The sequence below is a fragment of the Monodon monoceros genome, unplaced genomic scaffold (assembly GCF_005190385.1).
Source record: "Monodon monoceros isolate NGI ecotype Baffin Bay Population unplaced genomic scaffold, NGI_Narwhal_1 Super_Scaffold_2, whole genome shotgun sequence".
Lineage (NCBI taxonomy): Eukaryota > Metazoa > Chordata > Mammalia > Artiodactyla > Monodontidae > Monodon > Monodon monoceros.
The window spans coordinates 83,344,733-83,368,223 of record NW_021703776.1 but is presented as its reverse complement, the minus strand read 5'-3'; the positions used below and the strand labels follow the sequence as shown (position 1 = coordinate 83,368,223).

The 23,491-nt window shown below is 37.9% G+C and overlaps 1 protein-coding gene across 2 annotated transcripts in view; it reads left to right on the top strand.

Moving 5' to 3' along the window:
* Positions 1–67: 67 nt before the first annotated feature.
* The window catches only part of COPG2 (coatomer protein complex subunit gamma 2), a 114,032-nt gene continuing 90,608 nt past the window's right edge, over positions 68–23,491 (top strand). The window contains exons 1-5 of one of the 2 annotated variants that reach the window (XM_029233276.1): positions 68–208; positions 1,376–1,428; positions 1,992–2,072; positions 5,462–5,533; positions 14,803–14,882. In XM_029233276.1, the coding sequence (XP_029089109.1) occupies positions 172–208; positions 1,376–1,428; positions 1,992–2,072; positions 5,462–5,533; positions 14,803–14,882 (323 nt within the window). In that variant the 5' untranslated portion in view covers positions 68–171. Of the gene's footprint in view, positions 209–508; positions 575–1,375; positions 1,429–1,991; positions 2,073–5,461; positions 5,534–14,802; positions 14,883–23,491 lie in introns of those variants that run through there. The other variant, XM_029233277.1, reaches the window with a different exon arrangement.

The window sequence follows — 23,491 nt, the reverse complement described above, 5'->3', positions numbered from 1 at the left end:
GTTGAGAGCGGTCGGCGACTGCCGGGGAGGGCGGGCCTTCTCTCCGAGTGACGGGACCGCGGCCCAACCGGCGCCAGAGCACGGGGCCGACCTTCCTGCAGCTTCTTCCGCTTGCTGGCTGCGGCGCCTGGGACGGTGGCGGTGGGCTTGGGCGCTGGGAAGTCGTCCAAGATGATTAAAAAATTCGACAAGAAGGACGAGGAGTCTGGTACGCGCGGGGCGTCTGACGCCCACCCTCAGCCGCGGGGTCCCCTTCCCCTGCCCGCCGCCACCTGCTCTCGGGGACTGCGGACCTGGGGGCGTGGGCGCCGGTGTGCCGGCGGGCCGGAGTCGGAGCCCAGCCCCTCCTCCGACCCACTCCTCTCCAGCCGGGGGCCTGCCCCTAGCCCCTCCCCCGGGCGCCGGAGCCTCCCCTCAAGTCGCGCGCGAGCGCCCGGGCGCTCGCGCGCAGCCTCGGGCTGCTCGGCGGCCCCGCCCCCAGCCCCCTCCTCCGGCTCAGTTCCTCGGAGCCACCTGCTCCAGTTCGCCAGGCCTGGGCTGCCCACCAGAGTCCGGCCCATGGCAGGTGGCGGAGGTAGTGAGTGTGCGCTTGCGAGAGGCGGGGTGGGGTGGGGTGCTGGTAGTGCAAGGCCCACGGTGGGTCTGGGATTGACGGGACTGAGTGTGTTTGTGAACTTTGTGGTGTCTGTACCTTGCAGTCTCCCCGGGGACCTCTGCTTTGTCCACTTCCCTGCGGGCAAGCCTGCTCCGTGGTACCTAGCTCGTTTAATACTCAAGCATCCAAAAGTGAGTTGCATCTTGATAGCCGTCTTTGGTCCAGAGTAAATGAGGAAGATGCCAAGTCACCTCAAAAAACAAAAACAAACAACCCCCCCCCAAAAAAACCCCTCAGTGATTGATAGCTGCTCTAAGTGTGGTCGAGGGTTGGGTTAGTAAACCTCTGTGGCCCCTTCCAGCTTGACGTTATCTAATTCTCTGATAAACTCCTCACAGTAAATGTTAGAAACACATAAAATAGTGCTTTCCTTTAGGGAAATCCAAAGGACCTTACCACAGTCTCATTAATTTTAGTTGTATGGACATGACAGATATTTCTAACATTCATATAAAAAGAAGGCAGGGAAAGAATACACTCATTTCAGGCAGGGTTTCTGCAAAAGAGAAGTACAGGATCTTGCAGGATAGCAGACAGAGCTAGTGTCAGAATCAGAAGGATTTTAATCAGTTTGTATGCATATTAGTAATGATTATCCCTGTGAAATCCACGTGGTCACCTCACTTGGGTGAGATTTCCCAAGCATTCAGTACCCTTCTGTAGAAAGTAAGTTTGTGTAGGACAACTATTAAAGACATTTTTTTTCCCCCCGTAACATAGGTAGTGGCTCCAATCCTTTTCGGCATCTGGAGAAGAGTGCTGTCTTACAGGAGGTATGGCTTGGAAGTATAGTGTGTTTTTTTCTTTTCTATTCCATTTTAGAATGGGGGACAAAGAGCCCCGGAATGCTCTGATACAAAATAAGAATTAAGGAATGCAACTGAGTTCAAAGAATATATACTTGAGGGAAAAAGAAGAGGGGTTACTTGTCATAGGAGAGTCTAGAGCTTATAGAAATGCAAAAATATGTAGACTCTGTCACATGTTGAGAATTTTAAATAAAACACCAAAGGAGGTGTTTAGTGCAAGGTTATCGAAGGAAGTTATAAATATTAAGCCTATTGTATTCAAATGATGTAGATAAATATTGTGATTCTTACTTAATAGATAAAGCCCACAAGTTGAAGTAGCAGACCTAAGGGAGTGAATAGTATAGAATGGAAAACCTAGGCCACATCTAATAATTTATTATATAACATAATAAGTTGAAAACTGTAAGCAACATTATTTGGATACTGTGATTAAAATGTATAATAGTCTTTATTTAAGTTGATTTTCTGTAATCTGTGATAGCAAAGATAGAAAATATATATAGCAATGTTTTCTGTTTCCACAGGCTCGTATATTCAATGAAACGCCCATCAATCCAAGAAGATGTTTGCATATTCTTACAAAGATTCTTTACTTATTGAACCAGGTAAATTATTTTGATTTTCCTCAGATTTGTGTCCTGGAATAGAAATACATAACATGCAGTGAAGTACTTTCTGGCAAGTGTAATTATTTATTTTTTAAAAATTCACTTAATTTTAAAATTTACGGTGTTTGATTAACATAATAACGTAAAATTTCTTGAGGACGAGGAGTATGACAGACACTTCTTTTTTATTCATGAGGTACCAAATCAGCTAAGCACATGGTAGGATCTCAACGTTGATTTGAATTTAACAAGTATTAGTTAATATTAAAACATGTTGTTTAGATATGTTCAGAAAATAAAAATATATTGCAAAGTCTTACACAAATTCCAGATAGATATTTTATCCTTTTGGGGGGAGTATATTATATTACTATTTTAAAGCTTTGATTTTAATATTCAAATTTTATACAGGCATACCTCATTTTATTATACTTTATTGCATTTTTTTTTACAAATTGAAGGTTTGTGGCAACCCTGCATTGTTAGATGATGGTTAGCATTTTTTTTAGCGGTAAAGTATTTTTAAATTAAGGTATGTACATTGTTTTTTTTTTCAACGTAATGCTGTTGCACAGAATAAACTACAGTATAGTGTAAACATAACTTTTATACGCACTGGGAAACCAAAATATTCCTGTGACGTGCTTTATTGCAGTATTCACTTTATTGCTGTGGTCTGGAACTGAACCCACAGTATCTGCAAGGTATGCCTGTATTTATTTTCCCTACTCCACCACTAGCAGTATGATTCTGCGCTTAATTGTTTTGTACCTTAATGTCTTTTTCTGTAAATGGGGATTATGCTAATACCTGTTTTATAAAGTTATAATGATTAAATGATACAATAAATGTGAAGTACTGTGAATAGTCCTGGACACATAGTAAACATTCAGGAATAGTTTTCATTCGGTCATATAGCATATATATTTATTACATACCTGCTGCGTTCTATGCACTGTTTTAGGGACTGGGGACGTAGCAGACAAAACCAACAAAAATATTTGCACTCATGAAACATAGATCCCACTTGCACTTTCTTTTCTTTTTAAATTAATTAATTAATTTTTGTCTACGTTGGGTCTTCGTTGCTGTGCACAGGCTTTCTCTAGTTGCAGCGAGCGAGGGCTGCTCTTCATTGTGGTGTGCGGGCTTCTCATTGTCGTGGCTTCTCTTGTTGAGGAACACAGGCTCCAGGCGCACAGGCTTCAGTAGTTGTGGCGTGCCGGCTCAGTAGTTGTGACGCGCGGGCTCTAGAGCGCAGGCTCAGAAGTTGTGGCGCACGGGCTTAGTTGCTTCGTGGCATGTGGGATCTTCCCAGACCAGGGATCGAACCTGTGTCCCCTCTATTGGCAGGCAGATTCTTAACAACTGCACCACCAGGGAAGTCCCCCACTTGCTCATATCGTTATTTATTTAATTTTTTTTTCTTGTGTGTGGTTTTATTTTTTTGTTTGTTTCTTGTGTGTTTTTTTGGTTTTTTGTTTTTTTTTTGCTTCAGACTAAAAAATCTCATGATTTTTAGTCTAGGGCCTTAGAAAATGTGAGTCTGTTTCTTAGATTCACACACACACACACACACACACACACACACACAAACACACACACCCCTACCTCAGGTGGTTTACATATGGTGCTTAGAAGACTGTGGTTTCCAATCTGAATTCCATGAGAATATTTTTACTTTACTATGCTTCATGACTGAAGACCTCATCCAGAGACATGAAGTTTTGTAGCTTGCAAATGGAGGCAGAGCAACAAGAACATGCTTTTAAATAAAATATATCTATTCACAAACATATATTTTCATGTGGTATTATATTAGAAACATTTAATGCAAAGTCAGTTTGATTTAACTTTTCATAGCATATATTGTGTCCAAGTTGGGGAACTCCAGTCTATAAGCAGAATTTTGAGTAGTTAAAGTTGGTTCAGAGTAGCATGTATTTTTACGTTGACCAATACTGCTTTGATGGGCAACTCATGTTGAAACATATAATTATCTTGATAAGGAAGTTACCCACACAGTCTGATAAACACAGTCAACTAGGTGAACAGATTTGGGAACTTTAACTTTATCTTTTGCCTAGTTCTTGGTAGTGCTTTATGGAAAAATACTTCTAAGTTTCTACTAGAGTTGACATATCCGTATATTCTCTGAGTTTCAAGTCAAAAAGTAGGGACTTAGGATTTACTGTACTAGTATGACTGACAAGTAGATGGGCGTCTGTATGTTCTCTAAATATGAAAGAAAGTAAGGGAAATGTCTTGATGATGAGCAAGCTGGGTACTCTGACTTAAGTAATTGTAAACTCTTATACTTTGTCTTTCATCCTAAACTTTCAGGGTTTTTCATCAAAATTTGTTTATTCTTACACCTATGACAAATAGATTGACTAGTTATATTTTTTATGAGAGCTGAAGCCCTGAAAAGTGATTGAGCCTAACATATTATATAGGATTGTTTTTAATGAAGAAGTTAACTATTGAAGTGGTAATGTTTCAGGTGGTCTGTGGTCTGCAGTGTTTTGACTATTAATAAAATATTGGGTTGGCCAAAAAGTTTGTGTGGGTTTTTCTGTAACATCTTATAGAAAAACCCAAACGAACTTTTTGGCCAACCCAATAGGTTATCTAACACCTCGCTACTCAAAAATATGTGGTTCCCAGATCAGCAGCATTCACATCACTGGGAGCCAATTAGAAATGGAAAATTTTAGGGTTCACACCAGAGCCACTGAATCAGAATCTGCATTTTGGGAAGATCCTGTGATAATTTATTAAGCACGTTGAAGTTCTGACCCAAAGCATGTTTTTAGGGGCTTGAGCCAGTGTCTTGAGATGTATTAGCAGCCCTATAAGCCTTACTTTTATATAACTAATCTGCTGCCCTTTTGGTTGGTCCCTTTTTACCATGTTTTCTGGGATTCCTAATACATAGTTCTTTACAGTTTAATATTTATTATGCTCCTATGATATTGTCAGGCATTGGATTATAGAAATGTAGAAGGTATGATCTCTGCTCTTAGGCAGTGTAACAATAACATCCTGTTCTGATAAGGAAGTCAATTTACTATCATTTTCTATCTCCTTGTAAATCACAATTCTTCAGGGAATTTAAAATAGTTCCTGCTAAAAAGTTAGATACCACTGTTCTAGAACTTTCATAAAAGCATGGTGTATGATAATGGATTGTTTTAAATAAGGAATGGATAAATGGCTATGTAGGTTTATAAATTAAAAGCCAGAAAAATAGCAAAGAGGCACAATGTTTATACAGAGAGTTTTTCCTGAGTTCTAAAAGATCTTTGCAGAAATAAATGGAAAATCCTTAATTTTTGTTGAGTTTAAGAAATTGTTTTAATTTAAGCTTAATTTAAATTACTTAGGGTGAACACTTTGGAACTACGGAAGCCACAGAAGCCTTCTTTGCAATGACTCGATTGTTTCAATCTAATGATGTAAGTCTTTTTTTTTTTTTTTAATTCTTTTAGGCTAAAAAAAAGCTCCTTTTATCTGTTTTCCTTGGGGGAACTTAGAGTGCTCCAAATTAGGGAAAGTTGCTTGAAATGTTTAAAATTACTTAAAAATTTTCTCTTCATAAAATTTATAAATGTTCATTAAAGGACATATGGAAATGAAAGAATGAAAGTATATAGTTCAAAGCTGTTCACTCACAGATTTACCGTGCAGTCATAAAGACTGCTAATATCCAGCTTCTGGCGTGACACTGCGAAAGTGGACTGGTACAGAAGTCAGAGGACATAGCTATCACATCTCTAAGTTCTTAGTCAAGTTTCTGGTGGGCCTGGGGTTGCTGTTGGCAGATGAGAAGAAGAGCTGGATGCAGAGTGGGGAAAGGGACATGGAGTAGGGAAGAAGAAGAGTGAGGACAAACTAAAGCTGCCAGCACCTCTGCATCTGCCTCTCATTACCTTTGACCACCCTGACTTTCAAGCATAATGTGTGCTTCACTTCTGTCTTCCAAATGTGGCACATATTTCCTTTTTGCCCAGCTCTGACTCAGAATCATCAGAGAAAGGGATTGTGGGATCTGTATTTCCCAGCTTTCTGTTAACATAAATTGGCCAAATTGTGCAGTTCTTTTGGTATGTATTGCATATCATCACAGGCCACATTTTGTGCCTGACCCCGAGGATTTTATAGGATTTGAGTCTGGTTATGTGTCTAGATAGTGAGCAGTTTGGGGATTAGGTCCTCAGGAACATCGGTGTCCCATGTAAGGCAACTATCTCAGGGAAAGTCAGTGCACATTCTTCAGGCAAATGGAGCCTAATTTCCTCAGACAGGGTATGAAGGACTGCTTCTGCTTGCCCAGGAGGCTTGGAGGAATTTAGAGGTTCAAGGTACTTCACTTCATCAGAATCTGCCCATATGTCCCCATTCCAATTTTCAGGGCCCCTCTCCTTGCCAGTCATGGTCCTAACTTTAACATAAAATGGCTCACAAGGGGGTAAATTGAATTTGCATTGTAATTCAGTCAGCTGCAGGATATACTTTTCAGAAATCTCAGCCCTGTGTCCACATGGCATGAGGCTTTTTATTAAGGCATTATGGACGTTTTCTAGTCCCTGACATAGACCTTAAGCTGTGAATTCAAAACTCCGAGCGTAGCATTTTCTTTTACCTAGTTTGCCAGTGTACTTAGAAGGAACTAGCCCATTATACAACTCATTTTTACAAGAATGTTCTATGGCAGCAACTAGTTGATTACCCAAACCTTTGTCTTCTATAGTCCTTGATTATACTTGTCTGCAGGTGATGATTTAAGTATTTTGCCACGGCATGCCATGGATGACTAGTGTCCCCTTTACCACTGGAGACAGGGTCATTAATTCCTTTTATCAAGTCAGAAAAGCAATTTCAGATTCCTATCCTTAAGGCCCTATTTCCCTTTAATCACTTCCTGTACCAAAATTTGGGGTTCAATCAGGGAAGCAGAATTGCTGTGTTCATTATTGAATTATTTATTGGAGGAATTAAACTAGAAAACGAGGCATTTCAAGCTGCTGGAGAGTGGGGTCACGGAGAGGGACTATCATAAAAGTTGTGGAAGGCTGCTTCACATGTCTTGTGGTAGGCCAGAGGCTGTCGCTGCTCACAGGGCTGGCAGTTGGGAAGAAGAGCTGGACATGGAGCAGGGAAGAGGATGCAGAGCAGGGAAGAAATAGCGTGAGGACAAACTCGAAGCTTCTAGCACAGAGGTTGTATTAAGAGAAGAAGACATGAAGTAGTTTTCTAGGAAATGGATTGGGGAAATGTAGGATTGTTGGACAGGACGCATGGCCCCTTCAAGTTAGTGGTCATGAATTAAAGTATTCCCAGGTAGCATGGTGAATGTTTTTCTCCAGCTACAGGCTTCAGGTTAAGGCATGGAACAGTTAAAGGTGGGATTTAATCAAGATTGGGGTTTTGCCATGTTAGTAAGCAGAGGGAGGAACAAAGAAATTGAGTGAAATATTGACTGTGGAGTCTGTGCTTGGTTAGGAGGCAAGTAAGAACGGGGGCTGATTGGGACAGTGAAGAGTTGATGGAATCAATGGCTTGTAGGTCATGATGGAGCGAAAGAGTTGAGTCAGGAGTGGTGGTTGGAGAGTGAATGCTTGGAAATGAAATACAAAAGGGGTACTGTTATTGAGTAATGACCAGGATATTTTTTTTTTTTTGTAGTGACTGAGGTTTAGTAACCATGTACAGCATGATGTGATTTGTTTTGATGGTCCCTTAGGCAGAGTATGGAATTGAGGATATGATTTTTTGTGGGGAAGATGAGGGGGTTTTGCCAGTGGCATGTGGAACTCCTTCCTTTCCCAGCCTTCCTTTACCAGAGGGTAATAATTATTTTGAGATTGGTATCCTCCTATGTTTATATATTATATCTGTTTGTATCCATAATATATACTTAGTATTTTTGTGTTTTAAAATATAATCTGAATGATGTCATCTTGATATTATTTTGCAATTTAAAAAATTAATGTTTTTGAGACCTGCCCACTTGCTACAAGTACTTTTACTTTATTCTATTTTACTGCTGTATGGAATCCCAGTGTGTGAATATACAGTATTCTTATTTATTTATCCATTCTCCCATTGGTAGATCTATAAGTTGCTTCTACTTTTTCGCTATTACAAATGACATTACACATAATGTTTATGTACATGTCTTCTTGTGCACATAGAGAATTTTTCTGGGGTAGATACCTCTAAGTGGAATTTCTAGGTAATGCTATTTATATGATCTTGCCAAATTGATCTTAAAGGGTTGTACTAATTTACACTGATTTGCTTCCAAATCCTTACCTGCTCCAAATAATAATTTCTATTATCTGATCTAAATATTTGCCATTCACAAGAAGGTGCTATGGCATCTCTTTGTGGTTTTAATTTGCATTGCCATATCACTGCCGAAATTGAAACTCTTTTCATATAAGTTAATGGCCATTTTACTTTCCTCCTCTGTGAATTGTCTGTTTATATTCTTTGCTTATTTATATTCCATCTATTGATTTATAGGTTTAAAACTTTATTTTAGCCTTTAAAAAATCTGCTTTGTTTTTTTAATTTTAAAAATCAGCTTAAATATACAATAAAATTCACCAATTAAGTGTACAGTTGTGTTTTGACCAGTGTATAGAGTCATGGAACAATTACCACAGTCATGATATAGAAACTTCATCACCCCAGAATGTGCCCCCATATTTCTTAGTTGTCTGTCTCCTCCCTCAACCCCTAGCACCTGGCAATCACTGATTTACTTCCTGACAACATAGTTTTGCATTTTCTAGAATTTCATTTAGATTTAATCATATAGTATATAGTCATTTATGACTTTTATGTCTTGTTTCTTTCCCTTAGCTTTTGAGATTGATCCAAGTTTTTGTATGTATCAGTAGTTTGTTCATTTTTATTGCTGAGTAGTATTCCACTGTATGGAGGTAGTCTTTATTTATCAATTCACAAGTTAATGGATATTTGGATTGTTTCCAGTTTACAGATATTATAAACAAAGCTGCTAAAAATATTCAAGTACAAGTCTTTGTGTGGACCTATGTTTTCATTTTCTTTGGTTAGTGTCTAGAAGTGGCATTCTTGGGTTTGCATTTCCTGAATGATGAATGTATTAAGCATGTATTAAGCAAATATATGCTTATCTGCCATCCGTTTATCTTCTTTGGTGAAGTGTCTGTTGAAATCTTTTACCTTTTTTTTTTTTTTTAAAAATCAGGTTGTTTATCTTCTGCTTATTGAGTTGTAGGTGTTCTTTTTATTTTCTGAATACAAGACCATCATCAGATAGGTGTTTTGTAAATATTTTCTCCTTCCCAGATCCCAGTCTGTGGCTTGCCTTTTCATTCACTCACCACTGCATTCTTTTTCTTTTTTTTTTTTAAGTATAATATACAAATGGTAAAATTCACCCTTTTTAGGGTATAGTTTTATGAGTTTTGACAAATGCATACAGTAGTATTATCACTGCAGTCAAGATTTAGAACATTTCCACCACTCCAAAAAGTTCCCTACTATATGATCTATTCCTCGCATCCTCAGGCCCAGGAAACCAGTAACCTCTTTTCTTTCCTTATAGTTTTGCCTTTCCAGGAAGTCATAAGAATGATATCATACTATATGAAGCCTTTTGAGTCTTCTTTTCAGGCACTTAGCATAATTCATTTGAGATTTGTCCATGTTATTTTTTGTGTCAGTTTACTCCTTTTTATTTCATTGTAGTAATTTGTTGTATGGATGTACCTCAGTTTATTTGTTCATTAGCTGAAGAGCATTTGGTTTGTTACCATTTTTTGGTGGTTATGAATAATGTTGCTATAAACATTCATGTATAAGTTTTTAAATGTAAGTTTTTATTTCTCTTGAGTAAATACCTGGGAGTGGAATTGCTGGGTCATATGATAGGTGTATATATGTTTAACTTGGTAAGAAACTGCCAGCCCATTTTCCAAAGTGACAGTACCATTCCCCCCATTACTGTATGAAGCTTCTAGTAGCTCTGCATTCTAGCCAGCACTTGGTATTATATGTTTTTTGTTTGTTTGTTTGTTTTTTAATTTTAGTCATTCTAATACGTATGTAGTAGTATCTCTTTGTAGTTTTAATTTGCATTTTCCTAATGACTAATCTCAAAATCTTTTTATGTGCTTTTGTTGCCTTCTATATATCTTCCATGATGAAGGATCTGTTCATATCTTTTGCCCAATTTTAATAATTTGGTTGTATATTTCCTTATTATTGAGTTTTGAAGGTCTCAATGTATTCTGGATAGAAGTTGTTTATCAGATGTTTCCCAAATGTTTTCTCCTAGTCTGTGTCTTGTTTTTTCACTTTCTTAGTCTTTAACAGAGCAGAAGTTTTAAGTTTTGATGAAGTCCAGTTTATCATGGTTTTTTTTCCTGTTATGGATTGTGTTTTTGATGTGTATTATAGAAATCTTTGCCTAACCCAAGGTCACAGAGATTCTTCTATGCTTTTTCCCTAGGCATTTTGTAGTTTTTGTGTCTTAAATTGCTTTATGATCATTTTGAGTTAATTTTTCTACATGATATAAAGTGAGGGTTGAATTTCTTTTCATCTCCTTCCTCTTCCTCCACCACTCCCTCCTTTTCCTCCTCCTTTCTTTTCTCATCAAATTCTACTGGAATAATTGCATACCAATATGGAGGGAGGAGGAGGAGGAAGAAATAATGATGATTGCGTTACAGTGGCACATTGGAACATTCTATTTTTTTTCATTGATATATATATCTATTCTTATTCCAGTATCACACTGTCTTGATTACTGTCGCTTTATAGTAAGTTTTAAATCAGGTCGTGCATGTTTTCCTATTTTATTATTATTTTTTTCTTTTTCAAAGTTGTTTTGGCTCTTCTAAGTTCTTTGCATTCCTCTATGCATTTTAGAATCAACCTGTCCATTTCTATTAAAAAGCCCTGCTGGAATGTTGATGGTGATTGCATTGACTCTAAAGATCAATATGTTCAACTATACTTCAAGAAAATTTTTTAAAAAATGATCAATTTGAGGAGAATTGACATTATAATATTATTGAGTTTTCTACTCCATAGACATGGTATATATTTCCCTTTATTCAGGTCTCTAATTTCTGTCAGCAGTATTGTAGCTTTCAGCATACAAGTCTTATACATATTTTGTGAACTTTATCCCTGAAGCAGTTAACATTTTTTATACTATTGCATTTGTATTGTTTGTAGGTAGTCTATAGAGATTAAATTGATTTTTGTATATTGACCTGTTTCCTGTGATCTTGTTAAATTTATTTATTACTTCTAAGAGTATTTTGGGAGATTCCTTAGGATTTACTTTTTTCAGTCTGTATGCTTTTTTTTTTTTTTTTTTCCGGTACGCGGGCCTCTCACTGTTGTGGCCTCTCCCGTTGCGGAGCACAGGCTCCGGACGCGTAGGCTCAGCAGCCATGGCTCACGGGCCCAGCTGCTCCGTGGCATGTGGGATCCTCCTGGACCAGGGCATGAACCCATGTCCCCTGCAGCGGCAGGTGGACTCTCAACCACTGTGCCACCAGGGAAGCCCTGTATGCTTTTTATTTGTTTATCTTACCTTTTTGTCTTCTTGCACTATTGTATAGTGTGAATAGAAGTGATGGTAGAGGACATCCTTGCTTTGTTCCTGATCTTAGAGGAAGGGTATTTAATCTTTCACCATTGAATGTGATGCTGGCTCCAAGTTTTTCATAAGTGACCTTTATCAGGTTGAGGAATTTCCTTTCTGTTCCTAGTTTGCTGGGAGACTTTTTTTTTTTTTTCCATAAATGGGTATTGAATTTGGTCAAATGTCTTTTCTATATCCATTGAATTATTGTGGTTTTCCTTTTTTAGTATATTAATATGGTGAGATGCATTTATTTTCCTGGAAAATATAAAATCTTTGTTTTCTGTTTGTTAAAATTTGTTATGGATTTTGAGTCTGTGGTCATGAAATATATTTATGTATAGTTTTTTCTTTGGTATTGTATTGGGTAATGTATTTGGGTAATGTTGGCTTCGTAAAATGAATTGAGAAGTGGTTCTTCCTCTTCTGCTCTCTGGAAGAGTTTTTCTAGAATCATCATTAATTTTTCCTAAAATGTTTGATGGAGTTCACTATTGAAACCATCTTCATTGTAGGAAGGTTTTTGATAATTAACTACTTTAAAAGGAAATAGATATGCTGCTATTCAGATTATTTGTCTTTTTTTTTTTTTTTTTTTTTTTTTTTTTGCGGTACGCGGGCCTCTTGCTGTTGTGGCCTCTCCCGTTGCGGGGCACAGGCTCAGCGGCCATGGCTCACGGGCCTAGCTGCTCCACGGCATGTGGGATCTTCCCAGACCGGGGCATGAACCCGTGTCCCCTGCATCGGCAGGCGGACTCTCAACCACTGCGCCACCAGGGAAGCCCTATCTTGCTGTTTTAATTTGCCTTTCCCTGATGACATATAATGAGGAGCATCTTCTCATATACTTATTTGCCTTCTGTTTTTCTTCTTAAGTGAGGTATCTGTTAAGGTCTTTGGCCCATTTTAAAATTAGGTTGTTTTTCTTATTTTTGACTTTTAAGAGGTTTTTCTGTTTTTTGGGGGGTTTTTTTGAGTGTATTTTGGATAACAGTCCTTTCTCAGTTATGTATTCTGTAAATATTTTTCCCAGTCTGTGTTATCTTCTCATCCTCTTGACATTGTCTTTTGCAGAGCAGAAGTTTTTAATTGTAATAAAGGCTGACTTATCAATTATTTCTTTCATGGATGATGCCTTTGGTGTTGTATCTAAAAAGTCATCACCATACTCAACATCATCTAGGTTTTCTTCTAGGAATTTTATAGTTTTGCATTTTACAGTTAGGTCTGTGGTCGATTTTGAGTTAATTTTTGTGAAGAGTGTAAGGTCTGCGTCTAGATTCATCTTTTTGGCATGCGGATATCCAGTTGTTCTGGCACCATTTGTTGAGGAGACTATCTTTACTCCATTGTATTGCCTTTGCTCCTTTGTCAAAGATCAGTTTACTATATTTATGTGGGTATATTTCTGGGTTGTCTTTTCTGTTCCATTGATAAATTTGTCCATTCTTACGCCAATACCATTCTGTCTTGTTAGTGTTTACTGCTTTCTTTTTTTTTTTTTACTCTTCATTCCTTACTGTATTTCTGAGCTATTATCTAGAATAATTTTCCCTGTGCCTGAAGAATATACCTTCTAGAATCCCATCTTTTGTAGACTTTAGATACTTTATCCTATGCAAGACCCTGGGCTTATACTTCTGTGGCTATGAGTTGTGTGTTTTTCCATTTTTGGCACCTGTGAATTTCCCTTCATTTTCCCTTGGCTGTGTATTAAAATTTTTTTGTTCCTGTTTTATTCAGCATTTCTGTGTATTTGTTTAGGCAGTATAGTTGTTAAAAACACATCTTTGTTAACACTACATTGTCACTCTTTAATTTTAGCCAATTTGGTGGGTGTGAGGTGGTATATGAAATATGGTTTTAATTTGTATTTCCCCAGTGACTAACAGTGTTGAGCCTCCATTTTTTGTGCTTTAGCTAAATTTTTTTGTATCTCCAGTTTTATTCTGCTTCATGGTAGATTTTTTCTTGGCGGGGGGAGTGTAAATTTTCTTCTGCTCTGAAGTTTTGATTGTCATTTTTTTTGCTTTCTTCTCAGAGTAGCTTCATATGGATGTGATATGCCTCATTATCTGCCCCCATGCTGCCTTTCTCATTCTGGGGTGATTTTTTTCTGTGTTTAATCACCATGAGAATCCTCACTTTGTTCTACCTGTTCCTTAATGGGCTCAGTAGTCTCCAACAGATCCTTTGTACAGCTTGGACTCTGGAGCTGGGTCTGATGTATTTGAGTTTCACTCCTTATAAGAAATTTGAAGTTACTTGGTAGAGAATGAGGCTAGACAGGCTAGAGGAACCAAGGCTTTGAGCATTGAGTATGAGTGTTTATGAATAAAATCAGAGATCCAGGTGAGGAGAAAGGGTGGGCGAAAGTTTATTTAACACTTCTTTTGGATCCAGGTATCCATCTAGAAATCTTGATAATTGAAAATAGTAGTTGTACAACCACAAACACCTTAAGAAAAAATATGCTGAACTGAGGAAAACACAGAGTCTGCATGTCTCTCTGTATATATTTTTAAAGAATTTAAAAAATACATTTTCTAGGACAAGCCTTTAGCACTTTGAAAAACCTGTCTTTGGACTCACATTGTCACAGTCACAGTTTGGGTCCTTCTGTATAAAGATCCATGTAATTAACTGAATTTTTGAATTTTCATCTAGGTGTCTTCTACTGTTAGTGCATCAATTACTTGTGTTTAGGAAATACTAGAATTTTGAATATTTTCTCATCCAGGCCTTTTTTTTTTTTTTTTTTGCGGTACACGGGCCTCTCACTGTTATGGCCTCTCCCGTTGCGGAGCACAGGCTCTGGACGCACAGGCTCAGCGGCCATGGCTCACGGGCCTAGCCGCTCCGTGGCATGTGGGATCTTCCCGGACTGGGGCACGAACCCGTGTCCCCTGCATCGGCAGGCAGACTCTCAACCTCTGCGCCACCAGGGAAGCCCGAGAATCTTTTTAAGAATAGCTTTCTAAATATATTTACTTGGGCTCCTCACTTCAAACAGTTTAAAAAACCATTTCCTTATGAATAACCTTTTGCCTTTTATAAATAATTTTTCAGCAAACATTGAGAAGAATGTGCTACCTTACTATCAAAGAAATGGCTACCATCTCTGAGGATGTCATAATTGTGACAAGCAGGTATGTGAATAGTTAAAACCTACGATGTGATACTTACATATTTAGTGGAGTATTTGTTGTTCTCTTTCTGTTAATTTTACTTTTTGACTGTAAGAAAGCCAGTAGGAATTGAAAAGAACATAATGTCTTAAAGCATTCTTTTCTAAAATGTGGTTGTCATGTGAAAACCATCTCTGTTTAATAAAGCTGAGAAAGAAGTCACAAAGGATAATACTAATAGATTTGATTACATTTTAAAATGTCATAAAAATATATAAACAAAACTAAAAAGTAAATGATACATTGAAATAAAATATTTATTTATTAAAAAAATTTATTTTATATTAGAGTATAGTTGATTTATGAAAAAAATATAACAAGTACATCAAAAGGCTAACATCTATAATGTATAAAGAACTCTTATACGTCAAAAAAACTCCAAGTGATACTTCATAAAATAATCTATATAAAGGATCTAAATATCTTTAAATAGTCATTCTCACTAGTAACCAAAAAATGTAATTAAAAATTCAAGAATGAGTTACAATATTTTTTTGTTTTGTTTTTTGTGCTTTTTAAATTCAATTTATTTAAACTAAAAAAAAAAACAAACCCCAAAACAGCTCCCCCATTTCTCCCACTCCCCCAGTCCCTGCCTCTGGGAAACCACTAATCTGATCTCTGTATCTCTGTATCTATGAGCCTGGTTTTATGTATTTATTTATTTATTTAGATTCCACATATAAAAGAGATCATATGGTATTTGTCTCTCTCTGTCCGACTTATTTCACTTAGCATAATGCTCTCAAGGTCCGTACATGTTGTCACAAATGTCAAGATTTCATTCTTTTTTAATGGCCGAATAATATTCCAATGCATATATGTACCCCAATTTCTTTATCCATTCATCTGTTGATGGACACTTAGGTTGTTTCCATATCTTGGCTAATGTAAATAATGCTGCAGTGAACATGGGAGTGCATATATCTTTTTGAATTAATGTTTTCTTCAGATAAATACCCAGAAATGGAATTGCTGGATCACATGGTAGTTCTATTTTAATATTTTGAGGAACCTCCATACTGTTTTCCATAGTGGCTGTACCATTTTACATTCCCACCAACAGTGCAGAGGGTTCCCTTTTCTTCATGTCCTAAACAACACTTGCTGCTTCTATCTTTTTGATAGTAGCCATTCTAACAGGTGTGAGGTGATAGCTCATTGTGATTTTGATTTACATTTTCCTGATGATTAATGATGTAGAGCATTTTCTCATGTACTTGTTGGCCATCTGTATGTCTTCTTTGGAAAAATGTCTGTTCACATCTGCCCATTTTCAATCAGATTGTTTGGTTTTTTTTGCTATTGAGTTTATGAGTTCTTTATAAATTTTGAAAAATTATAATATTTTGCCAAATTGGCAAAAAAGAAAAAAGGCAGTCAGTACTTGTAAGGGATATTGATATTCTTGTATACAGGAGGTAGAATAATAAATTGATTCAGTTTTCTTAGAAAGCAGCGTAGCAGCATTTGTTGAATGTTTGAAAGGGTTTATCCCTTTGATCCAGTAATTCCACATCTATGGAATTATCCGCAGAAAACAATCAGAGATAGCATAGAAATATTTATATACAATGATGCTTATTGCAACACTGTTTACACTAGCAAAAAGGAAAAAACAACTTGAATGTCTGACATTGTTAAAAATGATCTAATTAATCATGTTTTAGTCATATTATGAAATATTTTAAGTTTTTGAATATATTTTTGAGACATCTTTAATGATATGGAAAAGTCTTCAATAAAGTGCTAAATGAAAGTTGGATTCAAGTCTGTGTATTCCCTGTAGTCTCTTTTAAAAATATTCTAAGTATGTATATAAAAATATATGATTGGATATACACTGATATATTACCAGTAAGTTATCTCTGGGTGTTTGGAATTGTGGCTATTTATTTTCTTTAAACTTTTGATAATTTCCAAATGTCCTAGAATGAGTATGTATAATTCAGAGTCCTAAGATATATAACAAATGTTATTTAGAAAATAGTTATTAACAGTTATTAATATATAGTTGTAGTTAATAGTTACTAATTATAACTCATTCAAGTGAATCTGGTATTTGTACAAGAAAATAAGTTTTGGAGGAGGGTACTTATGTTTAACCAGCAGTTGTGTTGAATGTAGTTTCATAATATTAGTAAAGCTTTCAGCTGAAAATAACACAAAGCCAGAATTAAATAGTAACAAACAAAATAAGCACAGAGTAGCTGGTGTTGGTTCAGTAGTTCAATAGTGTCAGGGCTGGTGTCTCTTAAATTCTTTGGGACATCCTCACATTATTGCAAAATAAGATGCCTGAATTACTGGCAGTGCACCATTCAAGGTGGGAGGGGTACCGAGAAGGGGGCCAGAGAGAGCCAGCGCTGTCTGCCCCTTTTATCAGGTATGCAAAAGCTTTTCCCAAGGCAATTTTTAGATTTTATTTGGCACAACTGCGTTATGACTAACCTTAGGAGGCCAGGAAAGTGAGTATATAGCTTTTATAGCCCAAGGGGCAGGCTTGGGAGAAGGGAGGGGATTAAAAATGGGTATTGGATTAGTCAGCTAACAGTGTGTGGCACAAATACAAAACAAAAAAATCTTCACTTAGATTGCTAGATTCACTAAATATTGGAAAAATTAAAAATAGATGAATCAACTGTTGATTGAGGGTGTTTCGTTCCTTTGTTTAGCTGTTAATACTTCCATCTGAGTCCTGTTAGGCCACTTTGAATCATGGCTTGCTTCTCGTTCGTTTTAAGTAATTAGTAGATGTAGTAGGCAGAATAATGCCCCCTCCACCCCCAAGATATCCCTGTCCTAATTCCTAGAACCTGTGAATATGTTACATTACATGGCAAAGGGGAATTAAAGTTGCTAATCAGCAGATAGGGAGAGTATCCTGGATTATCCAGGTGGGCCCAATATAAGGATAAGCGTCCTTAAAAGTAGAAGAGGGAGGCAGAAGAAAAGGGTCGGTAAAGAGATGTGATGATGGAAGCCGGTTCAGAGGGATGCACTGTTGTTGCTGGATTTGGAGATGGTGGAAGGGAGCCATAAGCCAAGGAATATGGGTGATGTCTGGAAGCTGGAAAAGGCAAGGAAATGGATTTACTCCTGCAGCCTCCAGAAAGGAATGCCTTGCTGCTGACACCTTGATTTTAGCCCAGTGAGACCTGTGTTGGACCTCACCTTACAGAACTGTAAGGTAAATAAATGAATGTTGTCTTAAGCCTGTAAGTCTGTGGTAATTTGTTACAGTGGCAATAGAAAACTAACAGATTTTTGCAGTATTTAAGTGTATCAAATCAATACATTGTATACCGTACAGTTACACAATGTTATATGTCACTTATATCTCAAAACTAGAAAAAAAACCTAATAGAGACTTTGGTACCTGCAAGTGGGTGCTGCTGTAACAAATACCTAAAAATGTGGAAGTGGCTTTGTCATTGGGCAGTGAGCAGGTGCTGGAAGAGTTTTGGGGAACATGATAGAAAAAGCCTACACTGCCTTGAACAAACTGGTAGAAATATGGGCGTTAATGACTCTACTAGACTTGGAAGTGAAGAGCAGGATAGAGAAAACATTTATCATACAGCATTGTGAACAGACTGTTGATAGAAACATGGACATTAAAGGTGTTGCTGGTGAGGGCTCAGAAGAAAATGAGGAAGGTATTAGAAACTGGAGGGAAGGGGATTCTTGTTATATTGTGGCAGAAAGCTTAGTGGCATTGTATCCTGCAGTTAGGTGGAAAGCAGGGCTTGTAAGCAATGAATTTGGATATTTAACTGAGATTTCCAAGCAGAATGTTGAGGTGTGGCTTGGTTTCTTTTTGCCACTTGTAGTAAAATTTGAGAGTAGGGTAATAAATTGAGGAGAGACCTGTTAAACATGAACCAGGAGATCTTGATAAATACCAAATCGTTATGTTGTGCACCTGAAACTAATATAATGTTGTATGTCAATTACATCTCAAAAACAAAACAAAAATAAACCAGGAGTTGTTGATTTTGGAAATTGTCAGCCTACGAAAATGGCAAAGGACGCTAAAATCAAGAGATGTGTGTTGGGAAAGCCTTCTCTAGAGAAAAAATCAGAGTTACTCTACAGCCTTTTCCTGAAACCTCAGAAAGATTTAAAGGTCAGTGTATTCACTCACACAAAATACTGAGAGATGAAGGGTGTGACTCATAGATTCCCTCAGCATCTAAGCAGAAGCCAAAAATAGAGATGGGATTATCTAGGCAAGATCTGTGGAGGAGCCTCTTGTCTAGTGGAGTCTCTGTACGTATATGGTAGTCCCACAAGGCTCTTGAGAATCTTATACCAGCAGAAACACTGCCAGCTTGGACTGAAAGGAACAGAGAGGTGAAGTGAAAGAAGGCTATCAGAGCCCCAAAATTCTACAGGCAGGAGACAGGCTGATAAGACTCCTCAGCTTTAAACACAAGCTGCCCTTTATAAAAAGGAAGGATGGCTCAGAGGGCGGAGGCCCATAATGTAGAGCTGAGAACCATAGTGAATTCTGCCACGACTTGAAACCTCTATCAGTTTGCCTGGCTGGATTTCAGAATTGCTCGGGAACAGTAACTCTTTTTTATCCTTCCATTTTCTCTTTTTGAACAGGAACGTCTGTATGTGTTATCCTATGGCATTCCCATCTTTGTTTTTCAGAGCAGGGAACTTGTTTTTTAGTTTCACATGTCCATGCATGGAGAGGAATTTTGCCTCAGGATAAATTATACCCAATCTCACCCATCCCTGATTTAGATGATTTTTGATGATAAGATTGGGACTTTTGAGTTGGGTGAGATTTTGGAGTTTTTTTTTTTTTGACTGGCACCGCATGGCATGTGGGATCTTAGCTTCCCAACCAGGGATTGAACCTGTGCCCCCTGCATTGGAAGATGGAGTCTTAACCACTGGACTGCCAGGGAAGTCCTGAGATTTTGGACTTTGAGTTGATGCTACAATGTGTTGATTTGGGGGGGGGATCTTGGGATAGGGTGAATATTATTTTGCGTATGAGATGGATGCAGCCCTGCTGACATGATTTTAGCCCAGTGAGACCTAAGTTGGAATTCTAGCCCATAGAACTAACTGTAAGATAATAAATACATTTTTGTTGTTTTAAGCCACTAATTGTGGTCATTTGTTATAGCAGGAATAGAAAACTAATATATTAGATGACCATTCTACATACATAGACAATTGTGTTAGCTTGGTAAGAAATCATGGATATTGAGAAAACCTAAAGGCAGACACTTCACAAAAGAGTATATACAGATAGCCAATAAGCACATGGAAGTGTTCTCAATATTATTAGTCATCAAGGAAATGAAGATTGAAACCTCAGTGAGATACCTTTTCATACTCACTAAAATGGTTAAAATAGAAAAGCCTGACAGTACCCAAATCAACAAGCCTGCTCCAATGCCAAGTATGGAACTTGGTGTATGGAACAGTTGAAGCTTCCCTACATTGTAGGTGGGAATGTAGTATGAATGATACAACCACCACAGAAAAAGTTTGTCAGTTTCTTATAAAGTTAAATATATACCTACCCTGTGGCCAATAATTCCACTGCTGAGTATTTACCCAAGAAAATGAAAATCTTTGGCCACAAAAAAGACTGTATAATAATTTCATAGCAGCTTTGTGGTAGCCCTAAACCAGAAACAACCCAAAAGTTCATCAACAGGAGAATGGTTAAACCAACTGTGTTATATTAATACAGTGGATCACTACTCAGCAATAAAAAGGAACAAATTGCTGTTTCAAGCAACAACACAGATACATTCCTAAAATAATATGCTGGAGCAAAAGAAAACAGACACAAAAGAATACATGCTGGATGATTCTATTTATATAAATTCTAAGACCAGTCAAAACTCACTTGTGGTGACAGAAGCCAGAAGTCTGGTGGGTTGGAGGAGACTGACTGGAAGTGGTCATGAGGGAACTTTCTGAGGTGATGGAAGTGTTCAGTATTTTATTTTGGGTAAAGGTAATATGAGTGATCACAATTGCCATCTAACTGAACACTTAAGCTGGCATTTTTATTGTATATACATTACAACTCAGTTAACAAAAAGAAAAACATGAAGAGATTTAGTTAGTGGCTTAAGGATGGTCCAGTATATTGACAATCTGGTTATACTGTTCTACCCCTGTCTGATGAGACTCACCAGTGAAAAGCTGCATCTGAAGATTGCTTAGAATTCTGGAAATGAGTCCTGAGGAATGACCCATCACTCACATGGGGAGTAGCATGGGGGAATGGGTTTCAGTATGTGATTAGTTACATCCCTAGTCTCAGAAAATCAAAAGAACGTTCATAGGCCATGGTTTAGGAAGAAATAAAGGGGCTGTAGAGACGGCTGTCTGGCAGGCAGTTTTGATATCAATTGTGGGAATAATGTGAGGATTTGGGCAGGGGGAGGATAATACTTAGCTTCCTGAGGGAACTAAGAAGCTAAGACCATCCACAGACTTGGTAAGAAACATTCAAGCCTGAAACAACTTTTCTATTTGAATGGTGCTGCTGTCCCTGACGTTATGTCTGCCAGGACTTGGTGTAGAGCAAGAAAGGAAATGAGATACTATTCTAATCTGACTTAGCCACCACTGTAGTGAAACTTCTCTCTCAAAGATTTCCAGTAATCTCTTAATTGCAAAATCCCAAAGCTGATTTTTCAGTCTGTATTTTAATTGACCTCTCTCTTAGTTTTAATATGGTTAAACACTCCCTGAAGTTCTACCGTCTTTGGCTTTCAGAACCATAGTCCTGAATTTCCTCCCATCTCTGATTATTCCATTTTATTCTTTCACAGAAGTGGCTGTTTTATTCTGCCTGTCACCCTAGATATCGGCATTCCCTGGGGTTCACATCAATGCTTTTGCCATTTCCCAAACTCATCATGCTATTTGATACTCTGTACCACTGTACATGTTTCTCCCTGTGCCTGCATTTATCCTATTTCCTTTTCCACAAAGCTCAAACATCATTTTACGTATTGACTTTCCTGTTCTTGACAGGTTAGTCATTGTCTCTTCTGCTGTTCTTATAACGCTTTGTTTTAACCTCTATTCTAGTGTTTAGTACATTGTGCTGTAATGATTTGTTTACATGTTTTTCTACCCTCTGTACTGTTAGTTCCTTGAGAGCAAAAATTATGTCATATATGACTTTATAATATTAATTCTTAGAAAAGTGCCTTGCATGTATTAGACACACATTAAAAGTTTGTTTCATGAATTAAGCACAGGATAATCCATTTTCTCACTTCAGTTAAGGGGGCTGAAATCATAAGGATTATTTGTCTTTCTCAAGACAGCACTCACACATACGAAGAAGTGGAGAAATATGGGTGTATTAGTTGGGTTTCTCCAGACAACAGAACTAATAGGATATATATAGATATATAGAAAGAGATTTATTATGCAGGATTGGCTCACGCAGTTATGGAGGCTAAGCCTCATAATCTGCTCTGTGTAAACTGGAGGCCCAGCAAAGCCAGTGGTATAGTTCCAGACCAGACCTGAAGGCCTGGGAACCAGGAGTCCTAATTTCCCAGGGCAGGAGAAGATGGATGTCCCAGCCCAAGCAGAGAGCAAATACTCCCTTCCTCTGCCTTTTTATTCTATTCAGGCTCCTAACTGATTGCGTGATGCCCATTCCTATTGGTGAGGGTGATCTTCTTTATTCAGCTTACTGATTCAAATGCCAGTCTTCTGGAAGCGCACTCATAGACACACCCAGAAATAATGTTTGACCAGTTATCTGGGCATCCCTTAACTCGGTGAAGTTGACACAGAAAATTAACCATCACTGTGGGTTTAATGGGAGTTGAGAAACCTTTCTGTGTCCTGCCTCTTTCCTGCCTCTTTCCTGCCTCTTTCCTGCCCAGTCGACAAGCAGACTGCCCTGATTTATTTGGATTCATACTTAATTCTCTTTTAAAATGAAATTGTGGAAAAATTTTGAGAGAAAATCATGAAAATGATGCCAAGTCATAAAACTCCTTTCTCCAAAGCCTAATGAAATGAACACCAGTGAGTAAAAGGGAAAGTCAGGGGACTTTTGATTCTAGCCAAGATGGAGTAAGGGGCAGGCCGTGTCTCCCAATGATCACAACAAAAACCTGTGGACAAAAGTACAGAAAGTGACTACCCGAGGCCTTTGAAAACTGAATAATAACAGTGAATTTGAGGAGAGAAAACAGTAATTAATGAATAACCAGTGTGGTAACAGTGAGTTTCATGTTTATTTTTCCTCTTTATACCCCACGTTTGACCCAAGAGCAGGCTAATGGGAGAACTGTACAGTGGGAGGAGTCAACAAAGGCAGAAGCCCATCTCTCTAGCCTGAGCACAAGTTAAAGAAAAGACCCCTGCAAGCTGGAGAGCATGGGGGAGAATCCTTGTTTGTTTGATATTGTTTTTTTGTTTACTTTCTGGTCCTGCCTTGAGGCCAGCCCTAGTTGTGGAACACTACTATGACGTGACAGCAGTATTTCAGACACGTGGAACCCTGAGATAAGACCCGTCTCTGAGAAAATGGGCCCCTGGCATGTGAAGAG